This window comes from Pleurodeles waltl, chromosome 2_1, assembly GCF_031143425.1.
Source record: "Pleurodeles waltl isolate 20211129_DDA chromosome 2_1, aPleWal1.hap1.20221129, whole genome shotgun sequence".
NCBI lineage: Eukaryota > Metazoa > Chordata > Amphibia > Caudata > Salamandridae > Pleurodeles > Pleurodeles waltl.
This window is the reverse complement of record NC_090438.1, coordinates 559,687,613-559,701,494: the sequence shown is the minus strand read 5'-3', so window position 1 is coordinate 559,701,494 and position 13,882 is coordinate 559,687,613. Positions and strand designations below refer to the sequence as shown.

At 37.8% G+C, this 13,882-nt stretch overlaps 1 protein-coding gene across 8 annotated transcripts in view; it reads right to left on the bottom strand.

Moving 5' to 3' along the window:
- ARPP21 (cAMP regulated phosphoprotein 21) overlaps positions 1-13,882 on the bottom strand; it is a 309,256-nt gene that overhangs the window by 166,449 nt on the left and 128,925 nt on the right. For 7 of the 8 annotated variants that reach the window (XM_069214895.1, XM_069214912.1, XM_069214885.1 and 4 more), the window contains 2 exons: positions 11,582-11,619; positions 9,445-9,501 (listed from right to left, as the gene is read on the bottom strand). In XM_069214895.1, coding sequence (XP_069070996.1) covers positions 9,445-9,501; positions 11,582-11,619 — 95 coding nt within the window. The remainder of the gene's footprint in view (positions 1-9,444; positions 9,502-11,581; positions 11,620-13,882) is intronic. The other variant, XM_069214949.1, reaches the window with a different exon arrangement.

Below are 13,882 nucleotides of genomic sequence, written 5' to 3'. Positions count from 1 at the left end.
CAGTCAGGACATGTAAAACACATCAGTACATGTCCTAACTTTAACATATACTGCACCCTGCCCATGGGGACTACCTATGGCCTACCTTAGGGGTGCCTTACATATACAAAAAGGGAAGGTTTGGGCCTGTCAAGTGGGTACACTTGTCAGGTCAATTGACAGTTCAAACCGACACACACAGACATTGCAGAGGCAGGTCTGAGCCATGTTTACAGTGCTACTCATGTGGGTGGCACAATCAGTGCTGAAGGCCCACTAGTAGCATTTGATTTACAGGCCATGGGCACCTTTCGTGCACTTTACTAGGGGCTTACTAGTAAATCAAATATGCCAATGAGCGATAAACCGGTCACCAATACAATTTAGACAGACAGCATATGCACTTTAGCACTGGTTAGCAGTGATAAAGTGCCCATAGTCCTAAAGCCAACAATAACTGGTCAGAAGAAATAGGAGGAAAGAGGCAAACATTTTGAGGATGACCCTGGGAAAAAGGCCAGATCCAACAATATCACATAAACAAACCCTCAAATAACCCTCAAATAAAATCATCATTCAATCAATAGAATGTTTTTTGCTATATTTTCAAACATCTACAGCACCTCAAACAACAGAAGCAGCGGAGGCCCACTTCCACCAGATACCTTGGGTGGGGTAATAGGGCTGTGGGCACCATTTCTGTACTTCCCTAGACCCTCAGAAAATAGTGATTTTCCAAACTTTCAATCTGCAGCTGTTGAAAGCTGCTGAGAGTGCAGTCACAAAGGGATAGCTTTCAATAAACCACATATGTATCTGTCTATTTAAACTCCAACAAACCTCTGCTGTCGCCCTCTTGGCAAAGATGCTGCCATGTTTGAAATTCCGCCTGTCCCCTTCTGTTTTGGGTTTCCTTCTAAATTTTAAGCTTTTCTTTTCTTACACAACCTATTTTGCATAGGTACAATGTTAGGAGGTTACATTGTCCTCAGTAAACCCTGTGATAAGTGCAAATGAAGTTGTGGTTTAAGTTACACATTTCATTGTGTAGGTGAGGTTAGCTTTAGTCATAATGAAGTCTGCAGAATAGAAACTAGAGTCTCGTACTCTGATTTGTTTTTTACTTTATAGAGGAAGGCGCCCCAAAGAAAGATCTACAATTCTACATGAGAGAGAGTTTTTATAACGCCTGGTACTTTGAGTGGTTGCTGTGCACTTTCCTAAGAGCAGTATAAAAAAATAGGTCAAAAGCTGGGGTGGGCGGTAGTGCATTACAAATAATTTACTAACCTATTAGGCCCAGGCAAAGGTTTCAGTTATTTAAACCTAAGCTCAACACCTTGCAGCTATGGCACAGACCTGACTGGCTTAATTATTAAAACTGTGTAAAGCATTTAGAAGTACCAAAACAAAAGACAATAACACCCAACTCCAGTTTAGAGAAGCAGAGTACATTTTATTAAGCAAAATGGCACGAAAACGTGACCTGGGTGAAAATTGTATAATTTTGTTAAATTTGTGTTATTTTAAATTGTGCTATTATGCCGCTACTTGTAATTATGTTATATTCACTGTAAAAAATGTACCACTAATGCTTCATTCCCTGTGAAATATTTCTCACAAAGGCGCATGAACGGCAGAATGGGAGCAGTTGTTATTTACTGGGCTTTTGATTATTGCAGTTATGTTTATGTGAAGGATATACATCCTTGCACCATAAATAGACACTAAACTATATTTTGCACTAAAATATACAGTTAAAAAAAGGATTTATACTTCTGCTAGATATGTATCATATCTCATACTTTTGATGAAATTTCATGTAATTATGCACAAGGAAGTTTCACACAACCCTAACCAAAACAACAAAACACAATTAGGGGACCCAGAGTCATGAAGCTTTAAAGATTTCAAAGAAAAAAACACCCAGAAAAAGTAAAGCAGTAGACAATGTTTGTAGGTGACTGGGATTTAGGTGTGATTTCAGGTAACCATAATGGAGCACTGGTCGAATACACCCAGTAAGCTTATTCCAGTGAAAGATTTTACCTTAGGGCTTCGTCTCTGTAATGGAAGTTAGATTCGGCGGATGGGTGACTCTTTCACAAATGTGACGGATATCCTGTCCACCATATTATAGGGACATTATATACAATGGTACTTTTAATATGGCAGGTGGGATATCTGTCATGTTTGTGACTAAGTAGCCCATCTTCATAACTCTAACTCAGGCCCATAGTCTATTATTTGAAGCTTGGAATCCTTAATGAATTTCTTGGGGCCAATCTAATTTGTCTTCCTGTCAAAAACATATTCCCATAACCAGGCATTTTCTCTGCTAAAGAAGCAATTTTCATATATGATGTAGAGCTAGCACAAATTAGCCTTACAGAAGCCCCACACCAGAAAAAATTAACTTTCTAAAAGCTACTTTTCCCGAGTATTTATTAAAAATCTGGCTTTGCCATTGAACTGGATTTTTAATAAATATTAAAAATAGTGGTTGAATTGTTTTTCTAGCCAGTAGCAAACCTGAGATAGTAGACATAATATTTTATTCTGTTCTCTAGTTTTCTCATATCACATGCTAATCCTTTCACAAAGAAAATAGGCTTTGGGACTTGTCACTGCAGGGGCATGGTAACATTACATTTTTTACGTGCCTCACTTTTAAATGCTGTGTATCGTATCTTGTGTACTACAAGGCTTACAAAGGGGTGAAATGTTAATATGTAAAATGAAGCTTTTTTCAAAAATCAAAATGATTAGTTTGAGAGGTCAGGTTGCAGGTTTAAACCACAGCAGTCAGGCTACAATGGTATGCTTCACATAATGTTTTCTTGTGTCACAGTAGCAAAATACAGAGTAAGTGCTGCAGTTCACAGGTGGCATTTAACTTTCCATGCCATGGATGTAGATTCTACATCATGTACTATTGTCCTCTAATGAGGGATTAAGCAAACAATTATGAGAGGGGCTTGATGATACAAAAATAGACATTTTCTCACAGTGTGCATTAAAACTTCAGAGATAGGAGAAATAATTAGTTTAGATGCTGGGGAAGGACTTCTAAGGTATATACATATAATATTGCAGGAAGTTGTCTTGTACATCTTATTGTTCTGTTATTTATGGGACTACTGCATTTCATTTGGATAAGTTTGGCTTTTAGTAAAAGTACATGTACTGTGTATTTGGCAGCAGATGTGTTTGTCATGTTGCAGTTAGAATGTTGACAGAAAGTTGCATTATTTGAGTGAGAGAGAGACACTTGGATTCAGAAAGCAAAAACAGCTGATCATTTAGGGCTCACTGTTCTAACAGGTTACCTCTGGGTGCCTTCTGAAATTGACGATAATCAGAAAAGCAGTTGTTTAAAAAATTACCCCAGTTATGTGCCCAAGGCTGAAGGAGCGCACTCCCACTGTCAGTGAGATTCCTAGCTGACCGATAAAGTGTAGTTGTAGGATTAAAAATGAGTTGCCAGGAATCATTTTGGTGGCACTGAAAAAGTGATATTCAAGTGCTGAAAACAACTGGTGAGAAAGAAGGAGTGATGAATGATGGAGTGGATATGTCTGATTGAGAGAAGTCCGTGTCCTTAAACAACAATCAATGGATACAATCTACTTCTTGTTTCTATTCCATATTTTGGGGTCTTTAATCTGCTACAAGCAAGAGTTCATTAGAGAGAGATACTACTTATCCAGATGGTGCTTGTTCTTTTACTGGATCATAAAATGCCAACTATAGTACATGTGAAGCTAGTAGTAATAGTAGAATAGTAGAATGTGAAGCAATCACACTTCTACAATAAATGTCTTGAGAGTCGAGCAATGTCATTTGCACTGGACATGTGCCTAAGCATTCAAACCTTGGAATATGCCAGTGTTGTGTTTATGTGCTAGCAAGTAACCCAAATGGTAAAATGAAATGCTACATGCTGACTTTCTACATGTTTACTGTTATGTTTTGAGCCACAATAATGCATCCCTGAGAAGGTGTTTGTCACACCTATTTAATCTTGTGAAACCCTGATGTAAGGAGTGCTCATGCAGGAAACTTAGCAGAAGAATTAGGTAAGGTATGGTAGAGATGATCTTCAAGATTAAATACTATTATGTGTTCTGATCAAAAAATACTACTGAAATCATGTTGCTACTTTTTATAATCACATCGCTAACATGTTTCTTTTCTGCTCTGAGTAAGATAGGTGAGTGTTTTTGTGACATTTTGCAAATATCTTTCGGTGTTCAGGTACATGAAGACTTTTCTTCTCCCATTTAGCCTCTGAAAATAGGGGTGTTTGATTTAGCTTGCAACAATTGCAGCACCACTTTATGCCTGGTTGAACGGGGTCAAGTTTAGCAGTTAAATATTTAGGAACACCATTGTGACTTTTCAAGCAAATTCTACCAAATTATTTTATGATTTTATCATGCCTTTGGCACATCTGCACTTTGCATTTTATTCACAATAAAGAAGACATATGTTTAGTGGACTACTAAGATCCGTGGGTAAAGTTACCTCTTGGTGTTCACCTGATGTTCGTAACAAACTACTCTAAAACTCAACTAGGTTCAACTGGCCCGTAAGTATGACCTGAAAAAATATCCGCACTTATCAGTGATTTGTCATGGAAAAGAATTGGTTGTTGCCTGCGCACTTTTCTCTTTTCCCATTTTGTAATGTGGGCCCATGAAATTTATATATTCTTTTTATTGTGGTATGTATGTAATGAGCCTAGCAAAAAATGCCCAAAATTGGTAATTTCAATAATGAGTTTCATTATACAAAAAGCAATAGAGCACATTTACTATTATTACATGCAACATGACACAGCCAGGTAATTTTCTGTGTGACATTGCTTGAAAGGTAGTGAGCAAACATGCTCCATGTTTACAAATAAGTGGAGCATTTCTGTTCTCTTCCTGAGCTGGTATACTGTAAGCAGTCTACTGCCAACACATGCACATTTGCCCTATAGTATAAAGGTGCCTGTGTTATGAGAAGGATTGTTTCTGTGAAGGAAGGAACACTTTCCTGCACTAAAAACTAACCTTAGAGGGATATTGCTCTTTCTACAGTATTTGTGCTGCAGAATAAATCTCACATGGAAAGAGGATGTAACAAGCAGACGTAAAAAGTTTTTGCGTGTTACACCTATTTCGGGTAGGTGCACAATTGGTGCAAACTGAGATTTTCAAGTCCTTCTGAACGTGGATTTACATCAACATACATGGGTGGGTGCAGGGGAATGCCCATGCTCCACCCATGTAAGATATGCAACAAAAACTAATATTATGCACTACGTTGCACTACTTTATATTTACTGAATCACGCAAAGCTATGCAACACAGCTTTGTACTGAGTAAATGCCAAAATAATATGTCAGGTCTGAGCCACAAAAGGTATGCGAGTCTACGAAATTTTAAGGGTTTACATTTTTGTACATCTTTAACAATGGGCAATATGTATTTTCACACACAATTTCACATTTACAGACTCATTTAACACCATTGCATTTGAAACAACATTTATACAATGTGCAGATGTATATTTTCTAATGTGTTTTAGTTAGACCATATTTCTATGTGAAATGCTGTTATGACTAAAATGGAAGTTATTTCTGTCAGTCACTAATGATTCCACCATACACCCACTCTATTCCCATAGACTGCCGTAAAGAGTCAAACTGCTATGAATTATGGTATTTCTACTGCTGATTTTACTTTGCTCATGGTGGACTTTCTGTAGCTCAGATGTCATTGGAAATATGTTGCCATATCTTTCCTTTTTTACTGAGGCAAATTAATTTGGATAGTGTGACACTGTAAATTTATCTTGTTTTGCAAGACCATCTCTGAATGACATAAACTATCAATGTAGTGCATTAGTGCTTAGGTGTTAAGGTAATGTGGAATTTATTTTTCTTGTCAACTGAGTTGCTGAAGAAATTATACATTCATTTGTACCATTATGAAACTGCAAAAGTTCATATTTTCTGTACAAGAAATGTGTAAAAAAGCCCCTTGATTGTGGGGGTGAGTTCAAATTATTTCCTGTTCTGCTAGAGATTGCCTCTGATTTTTTTTTCTGAATTTGCTGCCCATTGAGATATTGCAGATTTCCAGATTTTTGTATACTCTGTTATACTCCACATTTGACATCCTTCGTGACATTGATTCTGTCCAGTGTATTTTTCTAATTACCTAATAAAACCCTTTAACTTTTCTTTCATCTAGAATTCAGTTATTGATTGGGCCCATTAATCTAATACTTTTCAATTTCTATTTTGATTGATTTTTATGCTATAGGAAGTGCCTTATCACGGAGACGTACTGTCTCATGAAATTGAGGTTAACATTGTCTTCAATCCAATAAATTGTGGAAGGACTGATTGAAGTAAATTTGGGGTATCTCAATTTTAGGGTACCCGTTTTCTCCCACACAACTTCAATGCAAAATCATAGCAATTCTGGGTCACTATTTACACATTAGAATATTGATTTGAGAATGTGCATGGATCCTAGGAACAGGGAAATGGAATACAGTATGAAGGAGTGCTAAAGCAAAGGGAAAATAAAGATGAATGTGAATGGCAAATAAGCAAAATTCTGAGACCTAGATCACAGAAATATCACAATGGGCTAGGCAGAAGTAGACATGGCTAGCAGTGATCTTGCAATGGAGAAGAGCTAAATGAATTAAATTAAATCATGAGACTGGAATGTAAAGTAAATTTAAAACTATTAGAAGCTGCCTACACTGGGTGACATGAGGAGGGAGTGGCTGATATTATTTGGACGTTGTGTAGAGCCTGTTGACAGAGAAGGGAGGAAAATCAGCAAAATGGCAATCAGAGTGGTTTAACGGTTACCGTCCTGCATTTATGTATATATGTTACCAATTATATTTTAAGAAGTGCTTGTTAGGCCTGGCATAATTGGCATGGTTTCTCCTAAACATTTTACCTTCTGATTTTGTGTTCGCTGACTTTGTTTTTGGTGGCTTTAGGACTGTGAGCACTGTACCATTTTTGACCAGTGCTAAAATGCATGTGCACTTTCCCTAAAACATGTTACCATTGGCTTATCCGCAATTGTCATATCTAATTTACTTATAAGTCCCTAGTAAAGTGCAGAACAAGTGCTCATGGCCTGTTGATTAAATGATACTGGTGGGCCTGCAGCACTGACTGTGTCATCCTCTTGAGTAGCCCTGTATTCATGACTCAGACCTGCCATTGCAGAGCCTCTGTGTGTGCAGTTTTGAACTGCCATGTCGACCTGGCACATTAATCCACTTGCCAGGCCCAAACATTACTTTTTAATGCGTACATCACTGTTAAGGTAGCCCTTGGACAGCTTCAATGGCAGGGTGTAGAGTATTTAGAAGGTTGGACATGTACTTTAAAGTGTTACATGTCCAGGTTGTGAAAAACCCGTAAATTTGCTTTTCACTACTGCAACGCCTATGTCTTCCATAGGTTAACATTGGGATTGCCTTGTTGCATCTTCTAAGTGTAATTTTCAATTTTGAAGAGATGGAACCCTCAAGTTTGGTGTCTCTGGGAGCATCACAATTTAAAATAACACGTGATAGGTGAAGTTGGATTTTAAATTGTAATTCTCAAAATGACACTTTTAGAAAACTGCCATTTTCTCACTTTAAATCATCTAGTGCCTTCTACCTGTCTTTGAATACATGTCTGCATGGGTGACAGCGGACTCTTGTGCATTCCCTCCAGACAGCCACAGACAAAGGGAACATAGGTGTAACTGAGCAGCCATGGGTATGTTGGTTGGCCATTCTGGGCAGGGTGGGAGTGGAAGACACTTACACACCTGAATGGGCTGTGTCCTGAGCCCTCACAAAGTGCTTCTTAACTCCCTGTAGTGTGGCATGAACCAGGATTGAAGGGCATGGACTTTGTGCACTTCAAAGGCCTCTTTTTGAAGTCTCTCCCACTTCAATAGCACCACTGGGTATATGAACTGGACTTTAGACCCTACCAAATCAGTGCACCTTTGGACCTGAGGACATTCCGGAGGACTGCTGTGATGCTGTAAGGACTGTCAGTCTACTAGACTCTGCTGGACTCCTGCTTTGCTGTGCCGGCTCTGCTGCCCTCCTTGCCTGGGAATGAGAAGTACTGGATCTGAATCTCTACATCCCCAGAACCAAAGTGACTCCAAGGGCTTACTGGGTTGCCTACTGTACTGAAGTCTCAGGGACAAGAAGGACTTCACTGAACCCTGCTACAGCTTCTGGACTCTGCCAACTGTGAGTCCTCCCCTGCAAACTGGTTTCAATCCAGCCCTGGGCTCTTGGGAGTGGGTTCTCCAGCTATTTGTACCAAAATACACACACTGTCATCTTCCCTTGGCGTGGCGTCTCGGTCGCTGAAGACAGGGACATCACTTTGCTGGCTGTGTAGCTTAACAACAATAAATCATCTTCATCGCACAGGGTTCAGTGTCACACCGCTGCTCAAGGATATCGATGACTACATGGCTTGACGATGATGCATCTTCGACTACGCAGATCAGAACCTATGCATCACCTTTGCATCGCCCACTCTGCCCTTTGCATTGGATCTTCAATGTTGACAGAACCCTCCACACAAGGTACTTTTTCAGCTGGACAGGGTTGGTCCCTGTAGCCTCCCATGCTCCATCGCGGTCAACCTCAACATCTGGATTTACCCTAGTCTAATACAACCAGATAGCCCCAGTTGGCGCTTTGCCCTTCTAGGCACTACATTTGCAGATAGTCTTTAAAAACTTATATTGTGACTTCTACTTATTTGAGTTTTTGTCATTTTTGAAATTTTGGTCATTAAATACATTTCTTCTTTCTAACCTGGTGTGGATTATTTTTTGAGTGGTGTTTTTAATTTTACTGTTTCAAGTGTTACACAAATACTTTACACATTCTCTTCTAAACTAAGCCTGCCTGCTCTGTGTCAAGCTACCAGACAGTGAGCACAGGTTAATGTATGATGTGTTTCTCACTTTCCCTTACTAGGATTGTCGTTCCTGCTTCGACAGGGTGCACAACCATGCCAACCAGAAACTCAATTTTTAACATTGCTCAATTAAGCTTTGTCCACTCACCTTGCTTATTTTTTTGCAACCCCACAGAATTTTGCAATATTTTCCCAAACCCAAAATTTATGCACCACATTTCTGAATTAGGTGTGCTATGAATTAAGCCCCGCTAAAAGAGACAGGTTGTTACTTCATGGGTTCTCTAAGATGAAGCAACCAACTCCTGTCTTGCAGATGTCTTCACAGAAAAATAATCTGTCACCCCTGGTAAGTTGTCCCAATACATATGCAATAGAGCAGAAAAGGCTACATGAAGTTGGAAATAATTCTAAACCGTTAATATTGAGTTCTTTTTAGGTGGACAAAGCATGCACAACCAACATGTATTGCAAACAACATAATAAACACAAACCTGAATAGCTGTCTTTTTTTCTGCGTGTCGTTGCATAGGCTGTCTTCCAAGAGTCGACTAAAAGTAAATAGGAGTGGATATCAAAATTAAATGTGGGTATTTTTAAAGTGCACTTAATATTCTATGATTTGAAATGTCGTGTCCATTTTTTTACATTCATTACATTTAATATTGTAGCTAAAATGTCTAGTGTGATTAATGTGCCTCAGTGTTTCTATGAAAGGTTGTAAGTCAAAATGTCAAGGATTTTGATTCAGCCTACAAATCAGTGAACCCAGATAATAGACTATCACTATGTCATCAAGGAAATTTTATTCAGGTAAGAATAGATTTTCTATTCTTAACTCCTATTGTGGTTACTTTGAAGGTATGTATGTCAATTTTAATGGTAGGTCGATATAGAGTTTAGAATAATACCTCAGTAATTGTCGATGTATATATATTCCTTGTATGATATGAGGCAATGAATATACTGAATTCAACTCTCGACTGTGTGGTGGAACATCTTACAGAGGTATATGCTTCTTATTAAGATGACAGCATGGGTGAGGTCTATGTGGTTCAGCAATAAGCTTTTGCTTGCCAGTCACATCCAAGACATTACGGTAGAAAAAATCATGCATGCTTCTCTGCTATCGATTCAGAACTTTGCAGGAAGCTATGTGAATTCTTCTTCCTCTAAAACATTTCCATGGCAGCAAATCAGTAGCTTGATAATTCAAGCGTTTTTTGTGTATTTTAGCCAAAGCGCAGACCTCCTTTCTAAAGTGCAATATTTTACAAACAATACATTTTATTTAAAGCAAATCAATTTCTTAATTCCAGGTTTTTAATTAGATATAGTTTCTTGTCTCTCAGATGTGTGCTATTGTCTTCATTGTCCTGTCGTATAACAGCACTCTAGATCAGTAAGATTAATAATGCTTTCATACAGGTACAGAATGACCGTCCCTTGTAAGTAAATATGAAAAGAGAGGAACTAAGGACACTGGTTATCAGAGATGATCACACGTTTTAGAAGTGGGATTTCCTTTTTATATTTATGAGTAATGAAGAAAAGTTAAGTCTAATTGTCTCCACTGCAAACTACGTATGAGTCAGTCAATGGAAAATCTATTCCGCTTTCTCTATAATGAATTTTAGATCCTCTATGGCTAGAGTCTGTGGATGTACAGCTTGACATGTAGACCTCTAGGTTGCCTTCTAATATCCATTTTGTCAGTGGGCAATGATGCATCAGTGTCCTCCACATATCACAGTTCTGTGAATCAATATGGATACAAACATAAAAAGCTGTACACTGGTCACCAAGTACAGTGAGGGTTTTAAATCAAAATAAATGAAACAAGATAATAACATATACTGCCCTCCTTTAAATGCATAATGGTGTTCAGGGAACTGTGTTTGAAACATTATGTCTGGCGTGTCTCCCTCATGCACTATCAACAGAGAACCCTGCCTTTTTAATGGGATGGGTTACGCTTGTAAAAAAATGCAGCAGTATATGGTGAACACCGTAATTAGATAACAGCTAAAATGGCTTTGCAAGCAAATCTGCCCAGAACTAATTTAGGATTTCACCTTGCTTTTGCACCAGTGATCTTTACATTTAAATCAAAGTAAAAAAAAACACATATGGTAGGATACTCAGGGCCTGATTTATGAAAAGTTAGAGCCGCCTTAGCGCCATTTTTTGATGCAAAAGCGTTGCAAACATACAAAATATGATTATTTTTTGTAAGTTTGTGCCGCTTTTGCATCAAAAAATGTCGCCAAGGCGGCGCTAACTTTTCATAAATTAGGCCCTGTACGTCTGTAACTAAGATCATGTTGAAAATCAGCATGTTAACAGGAATACAGTGTATTTAAAGTTAATTCTTGCAGTCATTATTTTCAGTGACTCATCATTTTTAAATATAGGTTCTGTTTGTTAGAATGAGAGTTCTTTTGGATAGCCAATAAAGCAACTAAAACTCTTACACAGGGACAATATTGAAAGCAATTTGTAAATATACTCTTTATTAATTGGAAAGACAGAAAACGAATGGAATGATCTCACTTCAAGACTACAACTATAGCATAGGTTTAAATTTTGATTCAAAGTATTTTTTTTAAAAACCAATAGATATATTTTTACCTGGTTTCCACAAAAAGGTTTTCCTGGGAACAAACTGACTGAAAAATAGAAAAGATATTGCATCAGACGCTCTGGGTTAAATGTATTCCAGTTTTATTACTGATTCTCAAATTCTAATATTTCCTTTTTGCTGCAGAAGAATATGTGATGATGCTAGTCAAAATGGCTGTTGTAAAGATAATTAAGTAACAACACTGGTTATAATAAGCCTGACATTGCTATGCAGTAAGGCACAGCTGCAGCTAGGGAGCGCCTGTCAATAAAAGGTGCCAGCCATGAAGAGCTGGAAAGGAAGGTGAGTAAAACTAGAAATGAAGAGGGTACAAGTTAAAAGAAAGAACAAGGCCCTTGCATAAAGGATGCATACTTAGTGCAGTTTTGTGCACATAAGATCTCTCACCTTAAAGTAAGACACTTTCAATATGGGCAGTAGCTAAAGTGTCTTATCTAGACTACGAAAGTATCGGAAGACACAATGGTGACAATATACATGCAAAGGAGATCCTCCTAAAACGTTATCGACTTCTAGTGAGATTTATGAATCAAAAATTCCCCCACCAGCCCTGGACAAGAGGTGTTTTTTAATCATCCATACAGAATCCTATAAAAAGTTCACCCCTCATCATTCAAAGCTACGAGAGAATGGCTGTTTTGGAAAGTAACAATTGTAGGGTTGATGGATAGTGTGTGCCACTACTGCTCACTTAATGCCAGTGAAGCAACACATAAGATTTTTCATAATTGCTATTTGGCTTGGAATAACATAGGGGCTTTCATCTTTTTAATGATGAAGTATCCTTTCATTTTTTATGATTAGGTCTCAATTAAATTGATTTTACCCTCATTTGAAAAATGTTCTCAATAGGAGCCATGGACTGCTGTTTGCTGACATTGCTTTATAAGGCAAAAGAACAGCAAGTACTTAAAGTACATTTCAAGAATACCAGGTGTAGGCAAGAGCAAGGCAAGGCAGAAAATGCATGCAGGTCATGCAAAAAATATTGACATCGCAGCTGAAGCACTTTGACATGATAAACAGAAGAACGATATACATTAACCAAGCAAGTGAATGGTTGTTGTTATAGCATGTGAATGTACATTTTAAACGCATACAATAAAGGTGCCTGTGACTGGTTAAAATAAAACTGCTAAGATTCCCCAGGTTATCCCACTTTGTCTCAAAAGTTGTTTTTGAATTAGGATTGCACTAAATGATCTAAACATAATTTAAACAAAGTATCTGTTTGATAATCCGCAGATAGTTATTACTAAAACCACATATTCTGGCTATCTCTTATTGATCAATAAGGAAAGCATACCTAAATGAGAGTGCGACAGACAAAAAAATTATGGATATAATAATACTCTGTATGTTTCACGTGTGTAGAAATGTACAGACATAGGAATGATTTCTCAGAAGACTAATAATTATTGATTGCTTTTAGAATTTTGACGAAATATCCATCTCATGAATAACCTTTTTCAGGTGTCCAAAAATAACATTCTCAACAAACTTACAGGGATTTAAATGTTTCAGGGCTGACCAGTCTCGGTGGAGTGTGTTCAAGAAAACAATTTGTGTGAATAGACAATGTCTTATGTTGTAGGGATACATTTCCTCATCTGAATTTGCCGGATGCCGTCATAAGACATCAAATTAATGCAGCATTTCAAAACGGCATACAATGCTGCCTTTTCAATCTGTATCCCCTGCAATGTAAAGCAAATGCTCAAAAGTGAGCAATGCCTGGGAAATCATATGATTCTACAAGCTTCAAACAAAGAAAACCTTAGCACTTTAAATAGTTCTTCAGTTCCACACCTCTCAACCTAGGAATGATGTACTACAAATTGCACAGTTACCTCCATCAACAAGGCTCTCACAATAAACATACTAGCCATTTTGGGATGTGCTAGATTCCTTCATCAAGTTTATGTAGAGTCTATGCATATAATGTGGCTTTAGCCCCATATTCTACTGTATCATAATACAGAGACAAGATATACAAATCCGCAGGACAGAAGCAAACCACTCATACTTTATTTCAAATAGAATCTACTTTATTTCAAATCAATAGCAGATTTAGCTCTGCACTTTCAATCAGAACATACTGAAAAATAGAGGATCCTACAGACTATTCATCTTTTGTTAACACTAGGCTAAAACCAACACTACTAAGTCTATAACTATTTAGACAAAAACAGGTACAAAGGATCAGGGGGTACTAAAAACCCAATGGTGGTTTGACCTAATTTTTAAAGACATCAGTGTGTTCGGACTACTTCATCAAGATCCGTACC